The sequence below is a fragment of the Erpetoichthys calabaricus genome, chromosome 15 (genome assembly GCF_900747795.2).
Source record: "Erpetoichthys calabaricus chromosome 15, fErpCal1.3, whole genome shotgun sequence".
NCBI classification, from domain to species: domain Eukaryota; kingdom Metazoa; phylum Chordata; class Cladistia; order Polypteriformes; family Polypteridae; genus Erpetoichthys; species Erpetoichthys calabaricus.
Window position 1 is genome coordinate 15,151,759 of NC_041408.2, and position 16,308 is coordinate 15,168,066.

Genomic DNA, 16,308 nt, shown 5'->3' on the forward strand with positions numbered 1-16,308 from the left:
TTCCTTCTTTGCCTTTTATTCTATGTGTGTAACAACTCTTCTTTATTCTTGTGTGAACAGTTTGCTTGAATTTTCACTAAACCTTTTTAAAACTAACCTTTTTGGAGGGAGAGTTTTCTTATGGCATGCTTGATCCTGGCAGCGGCAGACAGTAAAAGTTTTTTAAGCCTTTTGTGTGGTCATTATTGTAAGAGGGGCCTGTTTAGCACAAACAGATAAGTGATTGGTAGTTAAAAAGTTACAAAACCTTCAACAAGTAGGGGCCAATGGCATGGATGCCACCACTTGCTCACTGTAATTAATTGATTTTGAATCCACCACCATCTGTGGTTAGGCTGACCAGACTGTCTAGTGTCGTACTCTCGTCCTTAGTGGTCTTCTGCAAAGCATTCAAGTCTCTTGTGGAAACAACAGTCCTACCAGTAAGACTCCAGATGGTCTCCAGAAAGTGTTCTGTTGGCGTTATCTTGACCCTGTCCTTCTTTTTTGCTAAATGGTAACTCTCTCTTTCTTGGGTTCAGGCACTTCTCCCAGTTGAATATCATGTTTGTTGGTGGCCCCAACATCAGGAAGGACTATCACATCGAGGAAGGAGAGGAGGTAAAATTCTACTTGGCAACCTTGAGCGATTGGTAGCAGGGGTGATGGTGCTGATAGAGGGCATAGAAAGAGGGTGTTGGATGGCAGGGTGGTGATAGACTGTAAAACCCTAGATTATTTGTTTAATCCCCTATCTCTGGCTCATTTAAATGCCCTGAAAGGGTCACATGACCTACCAGTGATCCAGATACCTTGTGAAAACTAGGGACGCATACAGCCACCCTAACCCGACCCAGACGGGCAGAGCAGAGACACAAGTGCAGCACACAAGGCCCTTTATTTCAGAGTTGGGGAGGCGCTTTTTCCTCACTCCCCAGATCACACCACAGTAAAGCACCAAAGTGTGCAAACACTGTCCTTTCTTTCCTTCCTTTTCCCAGTCCTTCCGCCTCCACTCCTCTTCCAGCAAGCTTCGTCTTTCTTCCTCCCGACTCTTGCCCTTTGAGTAGTAGCAGCTGGCTCCTTTCATAGGGCACCCGAAAGTGCTCCAGGTGCTCGTCGACCCAGAAGTGCTACAATCAAGGTCTCAGCAAATGTCTAGGCAGGGTTGAGCTACCATGCTCCAAACCCATGGTCCTTCTGCAAGCCAGGAGGGCTGCCCTCTAGTGTTCTGGGGGAGATAATGTCCTGGATAAACTCTCTTTCTCTCTGTCCTAGTACAAAGACATCCTGGCCAGGCAAGGGTCTCAGCCAACCACAACAACTGAAAAGATACTGCAGAAATAAAATGCCTCATTGTTTTTCACCAACATATAACCCACAGTAACAGTTTGCTATTTCCATCTCTTATTGGCAGATGGTGAAGTTCCTCTGCCACCCCTGCTGCTTTGTGTGACTCACCCCATCCTCTCCTTAACTTGATTCATTCGATCAGACACAGCAGCATGGCACCTACTTCAACGTGTTGTGCCCAAACACCAAGACTGTAATGATCAGTGCTGAAGGTGGAAGTGGGTGGACACCCATCAATCTGCCTAGCTGAGCCCTGGCAGACATTGTAACAAGGGTTGCTGCCAGTCTGGTGTGGAAATGGGTGACGAAAAACCTTTGACCCCAAAGGAGTAGCCCTTGATGTCTGTCCGGGTCTTATCGCATTATTGATCTGCTCTCTTTTTGGGTCCACATGAGGTGAATGAACACTATTAACCCCTGGGGGGTGGTGTGGGTGCTACCAAGCTAAATCACCAAGTCAGCTTCTCCCTCATGAATTTAGATTAGTGTTTAACTCTGGATAAACTGAGCACAAAGTGAACTTTATCCCTGACATATCTGGCTTACAGCTTTTTTACCAGATAAGAGGAGACATGTGTCTGAAGGTCATTGAGAACGGCAAGCACAAGGATGTCCACATTCGAGAAGGCGAGGTGAGTCCAGCTGTTCCCAATGGCTGATTCCAAGTCCGCAGGCACACCTCAAATCAGTCCTCCTCTCTCCTGTTTCACAGATGTTCTTATTGCCAGCCAGAATTCCACACTCCCCACAGCGACAGGCTAACACAGTGGGTCTGGTCATTGAAAGACGAAGGCTAAAGTCAGAGCTTGATGCGCTCAGGTAGGCTATACACAGTTTAACCTGATGGGGTCTTGGAGGGGTTTGGAGCCTGAGTGGGGTTGCTTCCTGATCTTGTTTTTTTATTAACTTGTGGTTATCTAGATGAGAACGGTCTAACTGCAGCCTGTAATACGTATGACGCAGGTCAGGTAATGCCCACAATGTCAGTCATGAAATGCACTTTGAGTCAGATAACTCTCCCACAACCCTAATGTTAACCATAGTGTAACGGGGCTTTAATGTTAACCATAGTGTAACACATTCCTAATGTTAACCATAGTGTAACGGGGCTTTAATGTTAACCATAGTGTAACAAGTTCCTAATGTTAGCCATTGTCGCGGTTGAGGCCCCTATCGACCTCTTGAACCCTCAGGTACCACTCCAAACACTGGGTAAAAATCCAATTATTATTTATTTTATAATAATGTGCACAAAGCACCCTCCACTCCACATTACTCATACAAACAATAATCAATACGCTATAATAACCAATCCTCCTCTCCCAGACGCGTTGCCACCATTCCACCCAGCTCAGCTCGACATCTGGGATTCCCATAGTCCTTTTATAGTCCTTGACCTGGAAGTGTTTCGCCCTCTCTGTCCACGTGACTAGGAACACTTCCAGGTCATATAAAAACTCCACTTCTTCACCCCGGAAGCCCATCGTTCCTTCCGGTCATGTGTTCATGACGCACTTCCGGGTTATAGGGCATGTAGCACTCTGTGAGCCTCCCTCCAGCGGCTCCTAGTGGTCCCCATGGTATCCAGCAAGGCTGTTTATAAAAACTACAATGTCCATATGGCCCTGCTGGAATTTGGGGCACTTCCATGTTGTTGGGAGAGCTCCATTCTAGCGGCTTGGAGGTGTTGGCTGGAATAAATGGCCGGCAATCCCTCACACCATAGTGTAACAAGTTCCTAATGTTAACCTTAGTGTAACAAGGCCCTAATGTTAACCATAGTCTAATGCAATGGGTGTTTTGTGACTGACATTGTGGGCTTTTCGTGATGTAGGCGCATTACATGACTTACCTCATAGGAACTGCGCCCTGCAATTACACTCTGTTGGTCTAGACCATGGGTGGGCAATGTCGGTCTCGGAGAGCCGCAATGGCTGCAGGTTTTTGTTCCAACCCAGTGTCTTAATGAGCAGTCAATTATTGCTGATGAAGCACTTATTGCTTAAGTGATAGTTTGATGCTTCATTTTAGTGGTCTCGCTTGTTAAGTTCCTCTCCTTTAATTGCTTATTTCAATCTTAAACAGCTGCATTCAGTGTGTTAATGGTTCCTTATTAGTAATAAGATGTAAATGACAAAGTGGCCAGCTGTTCACCATCTAGCTTGTTTCCATATGTGTTCATCATGAACTTTTTGATTTGATTTAATAAAACACTTAATAGAAAAATGTAACAGATTGAAAATGATCAGTTTTAGGCTTCAAATCATTTGGATGATACCCTTGGAAAGGAAAAAAAATTACAAAATAAGAACCTAACATTGAAGACTAACAAGCCATAAAATTTAATAAGGTCTGAGATTGGCAATCATTAGTTTCTAATGAAGCAATTGGGTTGGAACAAAAACCTGCAGCCACTGCGGCTCTCCAGGACTGACTTTGCCTACCCCTGGTCTCAATGCACATGCTGCAGGTGTGCCAACTGCCAGCAGAGGGTGCCAAAGGGCTGCCTGGCCTGTTCTTAGGGCTGCACTCTTGTCTCTTGCAGATACTACATGGATGGGACCACAGATGTGCTGTTTGAACGCTGGTTCTACTGTGAAAACCTGGGCGTGCAGCTGGTTCCAGTCATCCAGGAGTGAGAGATTTTCTTTTTTTTAATAGTCTTTCATTTGTTGGGCTCCCTGTTTCATTAATCTGGTTGATTGTGTGTATGGAAGTAGCAAAGACCTCAGAGGACTAGTGTTGTTTCCTCAAGCTATGGCTAACATTGCCTTCTAAGCTTCTGTTTATTAAAGTTAGGACTATTGGTGGTGGAGGGATGGGGTGGGGGGCGGGGGAAGAAAAGATTTTTTTTTGACCATGAAGAGTCCATCAATCCATCAGATTCAAACTCCTTGTCAGTGTTACATGATGCCATAGCAAAAGACAGTAACTGGATTAGAATGAGGTACACAGGTGCACAAAATCACAAAGCATGACAGAAATTCTGTAAAAATAATAATAGTAATAATAGTAATGCGTTTAAAAATCAGTAACAAGATTGGAAAGACACAAACTAATAGAAGATAACAAAAAAAATTGCATGAGTTAAACAGACTTTTGTGTTAGAAAAATTTAGAGAAAACCAAGTGGCTTTGAGGCTAGGGATTTGTGCCGGCAATCAGGAGGTTGCTGGGTCGAATCCTGTAAATGCCAGAAGTGACCCTAGTCCAATGGGCCCCTGAGCAAGGCCCTTAACTTGCAATTGCTCCATCCTGGGTATGACGTTAATCTTCATCCAGCCCTGCAAACAGGGAACATGTGCAGGGTTGGTGGCAGGATTGGCTCTCCAGACACCATAAAAAAACTCACACTGTTCAGTGTGGTACTGAGGTGTCGCCCATTGCACTCAGGTCTTAATTCAGATGGTTCATTGTGTGGTGGGTGCGGCAACGCGCTATCAGCGCATGCTTCCAACCAAGATTAGTGTAAAATTAGGGTAAAACCAGGAGATTTAACCAAAATTGCTAAAATCTACAGCTACTGTCCATGCTACAGAGAAGTGGACTCTGGTCGAAGACACATCACATATGGCCATGGCCGCCATATATATAATGCAGTCATTTTAGAAAGATAAAGAAGCATAATATGTAAATTCAATACATGTTTAATGCAGTACCTTTAATATCGTGTTATATCTGAGCACTAGTAGACAGTATAATGTGTTGTAGCCACACTAAGGGTTTAGGTGCCATTCTTTAATAACAGCTGGCACAACTGCACCACTCTGAAGAGAGTACTGTACTGCAAGACGAGCATCCCTCTGTCTGTCCTTCTCTTTTCCATGCCTCCTTCTCTGTTCCAGGACTGAAAAGAGATGATCTCAGTGGTTTAGGAAGTAAGCCTGTGCCAGCACTGAACAGGGCAACAATCAGGTCAGGTTGGGGAGCATGCACTGGTATAGCATGTTGCCGAACCCACCACACAGTGGAACAACTTGGAATCCTGGTTGGCAACCCCCCAGGCAAACACACGGTCCAGTCCCACCCTACAGAAATGACCCTCTATCTGCCGCAGCCAGGTGTTACGTGGGCATCCCCTCAGAGCCGGCCTTAGGGCGAAGCGAACGAAGCGCCTGCTTCGGGCCCACTGCGCCCAAGGTTTTTTTTTTTTCCTGTGATGCGACGCTGCTGCGGAGGGCCCAATGGAGCAACAGACTCCTTCACTCCAACTTCTATTACTAATTTTTTTATATATATAATTCACGGGCAACATATTCCATCACCTAATTACTCCACGTGGACATCTCCACTCAGCACTCCAATCTTCATTACGCTTCACTCAGGCCTGCGCGCCTGTTGCTGCCTCCATGGCTCATCTGTGCCTCTGTCCTCAGTAGGCGGCCACTTACGCTTCAGTCAGGGCCACTCCGCCGCACTGCATTCTCGACAGAGCATAAAAGCTCTTCGTAAAGCCATCACTTTCCTTCATATCAATATATTTCCATTGTGTTAGAAAGAACGTCTTGTAGATAGTAGTTAGGTCTTGCCGAATTTCCACAGTTTGAAATTATTGTATAATACAATACAATGTCAGTGTGTTACGGTTACAATTGTCAGTGTCAAACAGAAATCGTCAAAAAGTGATGGTTGTAGATGCCGGGAAAATGCATTTCTGCAGCTCAGAATGCAGGAAATCACTTGGCGGCCGGATCTCTGCCCCGGACACCCTAGCTGCAGGGGTCAGTTTGGTTCGGGCCCAAAATTATCTAAGGCCGGCTCTAATCCCCTTGTCCTTGTCCAGCCACTCGAGTCCACAACAATAAGGATCCTGTGAGCCGGATCACCTTTGGGGAACCAAGCCACATGGCTGTAGTACCATAACTGACGCTCCCTCACAATGCAGGTAATGTGCCTCATTTGGGACTCCATGTGAAACCACTCATTCGACACAAAGTCAAACCAGTGGTACCGAAGGATTCACCGAAGAGACACTGTACCGAAGGAGTCTAGTCTTTAACTCAGGTCACTGGATAGCGTCCATCTCTCACAACCATTTGACAAGACAGGAAGCACCAGGACTCTAAAGACTTGGACCTTCGTCCTTTTGCAGAGATTTCGAGAGCACCACACACCCCTTTCCAGTGACCTTATGACCACCCCATGCTCTCCCAATCCATCTACTGACTTCATAGAACTAGTCACCAGAGAAATGAATGTCAGTGCATTCAGGACAACAATGCATCACAGGAAATAAACGCTCACATTCACGCACACCAGTCAATGCTAGAGGGACTAGCTAAACTAACATCTAAGTTTTTGAGGTGTGGAGGAATGTGAAAAAGTCCTTGTGGATTTCCCATCTGTCCCATAACTACACAATGAACAGAACCCAAGTTAACAACCTTGTTAACAATGCTACCCTGAAACCGAATTTCCATTTAATATTTTTCAAGCTGATGAAAACGATAGTACCTGCTTACCTAATGGCCCACAATTTTACATAATAATAATAATAATAATAATCATAATTCTTTACATTTATATAGCGCTTTTCTCACTACTGAAAGCACTTTACATAGTGAGTAGGGAGGCATCTTCAACCACCACTCATGTGCAACCTTCTCCTGAGTGATGTGATGGCAGCCATTCTGTGCCAGTATGGTCATCACACATTAGGTGGTTAAGGGATGAGAGATAGTTAGCCAATCAGAGACAGGGGATGGTTATGGGTCACTGCACTGGGGAATTGGGATCCACATTCAGACCAGAGGGTAAGCACCCCCTGCTGGCCTCACCAACACTTCTTCTACCAACAACCCGAGTTTTTCCTGGTTGGTCTCCCATCCATGTACTGGCCCGGCCCGGACTTGCTTATCGTCAGTTAGACTACCCATTATTCTGGTTATTTTTTTTTCATATTCTAGTAATAATAAAATGATGATTTCTTTTAGATATAGAACAAATCACTTCTCCAATTAACGTTAAACATTTTGTTTGTTTTCTTTCACTTAAAATATGAAACATATTTTCTCACACCTCAGACTCTCAGATTTTGTCAGCTCTCTAAAGCTATAATTCAGGGAAGCTTGTGGTGCCATTGTTCTGTGTGTGGACTGAGGTATGAAAAGTTTGATTTTCAGCTGTCTGTAAGCTAGTGTGTGTGTTTGAATGGAGAAGGTAGGGTGTGTGAGAGGTGGTTCATTAAACAGCTCTAGCTGTCAGTGTTCTAAAGAGCAGCTCCTCAAGATGCTTTCATTCTGTTCCCTTCCAGGTTTTTTAACTCCAAGCAGAGCAGAACAGGCATACCAGATCCAGGTACACTGGCCATGTTGGTGCACAACATGAGAGGAATGCAAGCACACAGCATTTTCTATTTCGATTGTAGGCTTCAACTGTCCGTTCTGGGAAGCAGTTGTGCAAATGTCCTTTCCATATTTTGGTCCAGCTCCTCATTGTTAGAATTTTAAATATAACTCTTCCAAACAGTTTGACTTATTCAGTTCAACTCTGACCCACAAGAGTTTACTCGTTCCTTTTGACTCATGGTGCTGGCCTCCTAGACAAATTCGGCCCTTCTCCAACTTGTCTTGTCTAATGACAGTTCAGCCATTTTGTTTTAACTCCCCAAGCAGCTTCTGAGATTACTTGACTCAAAGTTCACTCCTCTTATCGAAAGACAGCTCTCTAATTTCTCGTGATCCATGGCCCAGCTCTTCAGATTACTTGAATCTATCCTCCCGTTCCTTTTCTTTATTGCCAGTTCAGTCATTTATTTTTATTCACGTTTTCATCTCCTAACATTACTTGACTCACATCTCACTCCTGTTGTCTATCTCTTGACTTGTGGTCTGGTTTCTTGGACCACTGTACTCTACTCACTCCTCTAGTGTCCCAAGTCCAACTGCTTCAGTCCCACTTTTCATTAATGATCCAACCAATCAGGACTGAGCACTGGCCTTGTCTTATTTGGTCTTGCTGCTAGTTTGCCGAGTCTGTCTTGAAATCCTAAGGTCAGAGGAGCACAATCACTTCTCTAGTTGGATAGACCATGACAGATGTGACAATTAAGTCTGATGTTCCCCAACCGCCTCTCGTGATAGTCGCTGTCTTCAGTGGAGCTTGTCTCATTGTGTTCCAGAGGATCTTCGCAAGGAGCTTCCCTTCCCCTTCAACAATACTCGCTTGATGAATCCTTTCTTGTTAAAAGAGTGGATTGTAAAGCACAAGAATGATTTGGCAAAGAAGCCCGTGGACATGTTTGGAGTTCATTTTGAAACTGAGGTATACACTTTTTTTTTTTTCCCCTGTGTGGTTATGGGTGTTTTTTGGGTATGCCCAACTAAAGCTTATTGAATTCCCCAGAACTGTGATTCCCCAGAAATTTCTCAAATGTTTTGTGTCCAATAGGTGGTGATGTATGGCGAGGGAGAGAGTGAAGGACAGAAACGCTCGGACATCTGGATCTGGCAGCTGGTAGGTCAGGCCTTTAATGTAAGTTGTCTCTTGCATGGTATGAAGAACCGGAGGGGCGCGTTGCTTTGCCTGATCATGTGATAATTTGCTTATTGCATCTTGTTACATAGGTGTGATACACACATCAAATAGAACTCTTTGACAGCCACAGAAAAACAAGATTTTTATCGTTTTACCTTTTCGGCCTGCTGTGTTAGTGGTCAACACCTTCTGTGAAGTTCATAATAGGTTTGAGTAGCAAATCAGCTGCCACTTGTACTGAACTCCATTCCAAGGGGCTACAGATGTTTGACCCAACTGGAATTACGTTTAATTAAAGACTAAGTCTAGTGGACTTAGTGACTGGACAAGTCAAAGGCTCTGTTGGCAGGGGAAGGGTGGGCAGATTTGGGGATGTAGGTGAAACAAGCTAGAGGCACAGCATTGTGCTCCGAAATGCTATCATGACTCAGTAGGTGGTTTTAAAAATAGCCTGCAAGATATCACTGTGAGTTTCACTTTAGCACTCAGATCTGAATTCTGTCTATTCAGTGCTTCTGCTAAATGTTTTACTTCCGCTTTAATAATGATGAGCACTTATGGTGACTATAAAAAAATACACATTTTATTGTTACACAATGTTGAATCACAATGGATTTCATCTGGCTCTTTTGACACTGATCAACAGAAGAAGAATCTTTAACATCAAAACAGATCTCTGCCAAGTGGTCTAAATTACAAATATAAAACACAATATAATCAACTCTCATAAGTATTCACCATCTTTAATACGACACACCTAAATCAACACTGGTGCAGCAAATCAGTTTTTACGTAGAAGTCCCATAATTTGTTCAATGGAAGTCACCTGTCTGGGGTTTCAATTACTTCCCTCAGCCTCCCTGGAAAAGTCTATTCGGGGGTCCTGGAGAGGAGGGTCTGTCGGATAGTCGAGCCTCGGATTCAGGAGGAACAGTGTGGTTTTCGTCCTGGTCGCGGAACAGTGGGCCAGCTCTACACCCGTAGCAGGGTCCTGGAGGGTGCATGGGAGTTTGCCCAACCAGTCTACATGTGTTTTGTGGACTTGGAAAAGGCATTCAACCGTGTCCCTCGGGGAATACTGTGGGGGGTACTCCGAGAGTATGGGGTACCGGACCCCCTGATAAGGGCTGTTCGGTCCCTGTATGATCGGTGTCAGAGCTTGGTCCGCATTGCCGGCAGTAAGTCGAACCCGTTTCCAGTGAGAGTTGGACTCCGCCAGGACTGCCCTTTGTCACCGATTCTGTTCATAACTTTTATGGACAGAATTTCTAGGCTCAGCCAGGGCGTTGAGGGGGTCCGGTTTGGTGGACTCAGGATTGGGTCACTGCTTTTTGCAGATGATGTTGTCCTGTTTGCGTCATCAGGCCGTGATCTTCAGCTCTCTCTGGATCAGTTCGCAGCCGAGTGTGGCTGGGATGGGAATCAGCACCTCCAAATCCGAGACCATGGTCCTCAGCCGGAAAAGGGTGGAGTGCCCTCTCAGGGTTGGTAGCGAGATCCTGCCCCAAGTGGAGGAGTTCAAGTACCTTGGGGTCTTGTTCACAAGTGAGGGAAGAATGGAGCGTGAGATCGACAGGCGGATTGGTGCGGTGTCCACAGTGATGCGGGCTCTGCATCGGTCTGTCGTGGTGAAAAAGGAGCTGAGCCGCAAGGCAAAGCTCTCAATTTACCAGTCGATCTACGTTCCTACCCTCACCTATGGTCATGAGCTATGGGTAGTGACCGAAAGAACGAGATCACGAATACAAGCGGCTGAAATGAGTTTCCTCCGCAGGGTGTCTGGGCTTTCCCTTAAAGATAGGATGAGAAGCTCAGTCATCCGGGAGGGGCTCAGAGTAGAGCTGCTGCTCCTCCGCATCGAGAGGAGTCAGATGAGGTGGTTTGGGCATCTGATCAGGATGCCTCCTGGACGGCTCCCTGGTGAGGTGTTCCGGGCACGTCCAACCGGGAGGAGGCCCCGGGGAAGACCCAGGACACGCTGGAGGGACTATGTCTCCCGGCTGGCTTGGGAACGCCTCGGGATTCTCCCGGAATAGCTAGAAGAAGTGGCCGGAGAGAGGGAAGTCTGGGTATCTCTGCTCAAGCTGCTGCCCCCACGACCTGACCTCGGATAAGCGGAAGAGGATGGATGGATGGATGGAGACTAAATGTCATGTTGAACAAAAACACAATATGACCACCATGAAGAATGGTGGTGGCAGCGTCAGGCTGTGGGGATTCTTATTTGCAGCAAGTCATGGGATTGTTGTGAGGGTAAAGGATAAAATTAATGTAGTAAAATACTGGGATTAGGTGTCCTTAATTACGCTACACTTACCATGTAATTACCTGTACAATTACAGAGTAACTAGATGTTATAACCTTGTACTTACTGTATAACACAATGTAATTTTGTTGTTAAGCACTCAGTTGTACTTGCTAAAGAAATTACTTCAGCTTGGTTCTTTTCCTGTTCTCTTTCTGAAGATGGTTTCTGATGATAAGTCCTCCGATGGCAGTTTTCTGGCTAAACGTGTCCAAAGTTTCCACAATTTTGCAGCTTCGTGTTACTTCACAAAACAATTCAGGCAACAGTGTGATGCACATTCCAATAATTCTTCATTTTAAGAAGTTTAGTAAAATTTAAAGCAAATAACTGTTCACACAAAAATAAAGAGAAAAATTAATATTAACAAAAAAGATTAAAGTCCTTGTGTAAGATGTTTAAGGCTTTGGCATCTTTTGTTATTTTCCTTAAGTTCCTATTCTGTTTTTACAGGACATTGGTCAGGACATACCTTCATACTATTTGACAGTCTGAAAACTGCATGCCATTGTTCTGTTTGCAAACAAATCTAACAGTTTCTCCTTCTAGCAGAGGACAGTTTTGTCATGGTAGAGTGCTCTGAGAGACTTTGCTTTCCCCTTTTGTAATCTTAATTGTGTAGAATTTATCAGAATAGGTCAAATCCCATAGACTTACCACTGTTTATAAGGTATTCTGTCCACCATTACTTCTACATCTGTAACCTGAGGTAAGGAGAAGCAGGAATTAAGTTATAACTTTTAATAATGTATTATTGCTAATATTCATAAAATAATAAAAATGAAGCAAAGTTCATGTGAATATTGTCAACCATACAACCTGATAAATCCCAGTTGTGTGGTTTCAGGAGGCACACAGATGTGTGGTTACTCAAATGTCTCTGGTCAGATCATCATTTCTAGTCCACTTTCTTCTGTAAATGTCGTATGCCTGTCAGAATCTGGCTGCTAGGTTGTGCTCCTCATTGTGTTCTCTTCATGGCCGTGGTGTATGTGTTAATGAGAGAGAGAGGAAGGGGTAATGCCACCAACTTTATACAGGGAGATTCACTCAAAAGAAGCCCCAAATATTCTGTTGTAACTCCTGTTAGGAAGAAGCAGTCTGAACCCAAAAAAATACGCTCTATACTTTGACGTATGTGTAATCAATTGCATTACATGCGATGCTGGAAGTGGTTTTCGTTTTCTGCCAGACACATTTTGACGTGGCGCTCCATGTTCCTGAATGCATCGGCACGTGTGCCAGGGGGGGAATAGCAACAATTTCACGTTGGATGTTTTCCTTCAAATCTTCCACAGTGAGAGGCTTGTTCCGATAGACTTTTCCTTTGAGCATATCCCAAAGGAAGAAGTCTGGTGGTGTCAGATTTGAAATTACCCTGTTGCCGAAGAAGGACTCAGTTTCTGCCATGCTCCTTGCTGATGTGTGACACGTTGCTCCATCTTGCTGGAAGTAACCTTCCGTTAACTCATGATCATCCAGTTGATTCTGACATCACTTAAACGAATTGGTGACCCAATAGGGTTGCACCATGAAGACTGTACACCACCATCCTGATGAGAGGTTGAATGACTGCGTGAAGGGGTACGGGCAGTATGCACCCAGAAGTTGTAAACGGAGGTTAAACGTTGTGATCGTTGTCTGGCACCTACCTCATCACGCTGATGCAGAGGCATTCTGGCTTGTTTTGAAGCTGCATATACTGAGGAGCACTTTGCAAGTTCTGCGGCGGGCTGGCACCCTGCCTGGGATTTGTTCCTGTCTTAGCCCTGTGCTAGCTGGGATTGGCTCCAGCAGACCCCCGTGACCCTGTGTTAGGATATAACGGGTTGGAAAATGACTGACTGACATTGCACGTTGTTTCGTTCAGATTGCTTCATCCTAGCGAGAGTTATTATAGATTATTCAGGGCATCTTTCGAATGAATCTCCCTGTACATTCTTGTAGACCAATAGGGTCTCGTGGTACAGAACGGCCTCTGATTCAGAACCAATCCCAAACAGTCATACTTCAGAACAATGGGTGCACACATTGTCTTTTCACACCTGCTCTCAAGTAGTGGATACCATTTGTTCAGCTGAAGCTTGCCAACTGGGTAGTTTTATGGCCTTCCTGCAGGGGTTGGTTTATAGAATATCCTGAACGGAATCATCCTCGCCAAACCAATTTGAGGCACACCCTTCAACCCTGCAATAAAATTCACAGTCCTAAAAACTCGAGGGGGGGGGGGGTTTGGTTAGTCAGACATGAAAGTACAACAAGCCTAAAGGAACACTAATACAGGGTGAGTCAAAATTATGTTAACACTAATGGATTATTTTCATCTCGACCACACCTTTCCAGGTCGATGCATAGGTTATGGTGGACCACTGAAATGGCCTCCACACTCCCCTGATTTGACACCCTGTGTTATGGGGTATGGTGAAGGAGCTCCTGTATAGCAGGAAAGCTCATGATATCAATGATCTGAAGGACAGAATACAGACTGTGGTATCAGTTATTCCCCACGAAATGTGTGTCCGGGCTTTAAATGGTACTGTTGCTCGTTGGTTTTTGCTTATAGAAAATGATGGAGAACAGGTTGAGACATTCCTGTAAATCATCTTACACATATGAAGTATGTTTTGTGAATAAATTGTTTCCGCCATTCAAATGTTAACATAATTTTGACTCGCCCTATATTACAATTGGTATGTCTAGCTTACAAATAAGGACATATTTATCAACTTATATACAAAATATCACTCCACCACAAGGACTGTTGCTTGATGGCTAAGTAACTATGTGAAACTTATATTTGTATTATAGCGGGTCTACGGCTCAGAAAAACTGGCAATTTTTAAGAAATAAATAATAAACTCGCTCGTGCTGGGGAGTGGTGCAGGTGTGGGTGATCTGCCGTGAAGACGCTCCGTCTCCGGGTTGGTGCGAGGTGGTCAGCCATCCAGCTGTTGCCTTGTTGGCATGTGTGGGCAGTCTGATTGCCTTATTATCAGCCCGGGGTGGCAATCAGGCGATTGCACCTGCAACAGCTTACCAGCAAGGTCAAGAATAGGAAAAGAGTCAAGGAACAAACGGTTAGAGTGGAGGTTAAGGGACGAGAGACGCAGGCAGGAGAGAGACAGAGAGAGAGCGTGGAAACAAGCTGGTGAACAGAATGGAAGCAGGTGGACGGGAGTGGAGCCCCAAGGAGGAGCGAGTGGCCATCGCTCAGGAAGGGGGACTGTGGGTCGCTCCTGTTGAGCGTCTTTGGGACTAGGAGTGACCATTATGCTCTGAAGGTGCCCTCGCCAGAAGGAGCCTTTGAGATGGCAGTGGTGGGAGTTCAGAGCGCCCGTGCCGGGTGAAGCCTGGATTGGCAGCGGGTTGGGTGGCGCAGGGCTCAGTGGTTGCCCTTGGACGCCGTGGGGGACATGGGCCAAATGAGATGGGTGTCTGCACCTGTTGGTCGACATCACTCCAAGCCACAAGGTCTGATTAGGATAAGCCAGAGAGGCATCAGTTTTAAAGGAAGGCACCGGGGCTTGTGGGTTTTTAGTGAGTTTCCTGCACCTGCACGAGTTTTTTAACCTCGTTATTAACGGATTTTTCTATTTATTGATTTTAACTTCCACACTACACTTCATTTTGCAGATTATTTATTTATTGACAATTTGGATCACTGCACTTAGGACACTATTTGGATTTGTTTTTGTTATTTTTAATAAAAGCACTGAGCACTTTGCACCTTCCTCTTGCTCCTGGTGTGTTTTGTCCTCATCTGCCACGCTCATCTCATTTATGGTACTGATGGCGTCCCATTATAGAAGAGGAAGCATGGAGCGCACCCGCACCATCACAGTACTCAATTCAAATTAAACAAAAGCTTATGTAAATCCTAACATTAATATTAACTTTCTAAGATTGGCTCTTACAGCATGGAAGAGCCCCTCGTTAAATGGCAAGGTTGGAATTCAATCCCATAGACGCTGGAGCCATCAAAATTTTTTTTAATTTTTATCTATCTCTCTCTCTCTCTCTCTCTCTCTCTCTATATATATATATATATATATATATATATATATATATATAAAATCCTAAGCCTAAAAGTGCGATGATTTTGTGCAACGATTTTATGTGACGTTTTTGTGTCATGTTTTTTGTCACACTTTAAATGGGGCTTATTTTTAAACCCACATATGTATGTTTGGTATCATTCTTTTCAAGATTTATCAAACTTTAACGTGACGTTGTTAGATTTTCAGATTTTTATTCCGTTTTTAAATTCTAAACTAAAAAAATATCAAGAACTCACGTCCCACGAGATGAAACTTTGTGCCAAAAGACCGGAAATAAAAGTCAAAGAGTAGGACAGCTGCTGTACGGGCTTTTAAATGTTCAAAGCGCCACACGAGATGCAGATCACGCGGCACGGCAGCAGCTGATCGAGCAAAGAGGAGGTAAAGAAAAAACTGCATTTATTTCCCATTGTATCACCATTTAAGAGGGGGTTTCGGAGGAGTGACCGCGTCTCCTTGGGGTGCATTCAGCCCCCCTCTTCACAACACGAGTGGCAGAGATGAGTGAAGCAAGCAGAGGGGAACCCCCTAGTTTTTAATATAAACTTTGTTTTGCACAATAATAGAAATCATGAACACATCATAAATAACAGTTTCTCAATAAAATGAATAATTACAGTATATTACTCCTCCACTACTCCCCAGTATACGCCTCCTACACCACACAAATTTAAATACTTCATCTTGATAAGTAAATAGATGCATATTTACAAAATTCATAATTCACCTCTTCTACTCCCTTGTTCATGCCTCCTACACCACACATTAAGTCAAATACACAAGTTTGAAGTAAATATTCCGTACTCAGAACAATCCTTCTAACATCTAACATGACAATCCCACACCAGCTGTTCCTCGTTTTTCCAAATTGATTTTTAGTTGCCCCTCCTCAATGGAGCACAACTCCCCCTTCACTCCCTACACTCGATATTACACATTGTTTTATAATACGCAAATTCCAGCTTTATTCTCGAAGTAACATAAAATTTGAAAATAAAGAGCACATCTTCTGGTACTGTACCACTCTGTTTATTATTATGGCTTTTTAAAATTGCTAACTCTGCTTGCCCGAGTAAATAATTTAAAAGTTGAAGTTTGGGGTTTGATTTTTTTGTTATATTTCATGCCTCAAATAAAT

General features: G+C 44.2%; 2 protein-coding genes across 2 annotated transcripts in view; both read left to right on the plus strand.

Annotated features, from left to right (window-relative positions):
- nphp1 (nephronophthisis 1) overlaps positions 1 to 16,308 on the plus strand; it is a 440,043-nt gene that overhangs the window by 94,100 nt on the left and 329,635 nt on the right. The window lies entirely within an intron of this gene.
- The window catches only part of haao (3-hydroxyanthranilate 3,4-dioxygenase), a 28,684-nt gene that overhangs the window by 8,671 nt on the left and 3,705 nt on the right, over positions 1 to 16,308 (plus strand). Inside the window, exons 2-8 of the mRNA XM_028820518.2 lie at positions 522 to 600; positions 1,881 to 1,964; positions 2,045 to 2,151; positions 3,878 to 3,967; positions 7,585 to 7,628; positions 8,452 to 8,594; positions 8,721 to 8,786. Coding sequence (XP_028676351.2) covers positions 522 to 600; positions 1,881 to 1,964; positions 2,045 to 2,151; positions 3,878 to 3,967; positions 7,585 to 7,628; positions 8,452 to 8,594; positions 8,721 to 8,786 — 613 coding nt within the window. The remainder of the gene's footprint in view (positions 1 to 521; positions 601 to 1,880; positions 1,965 to 2,044; positions 2,152 to 3,877; positions 3,968 to 7,584; positions 7,629 to 8,451; positions 8,595 to 8,720; positions 8,787 to 16,308) is intronic.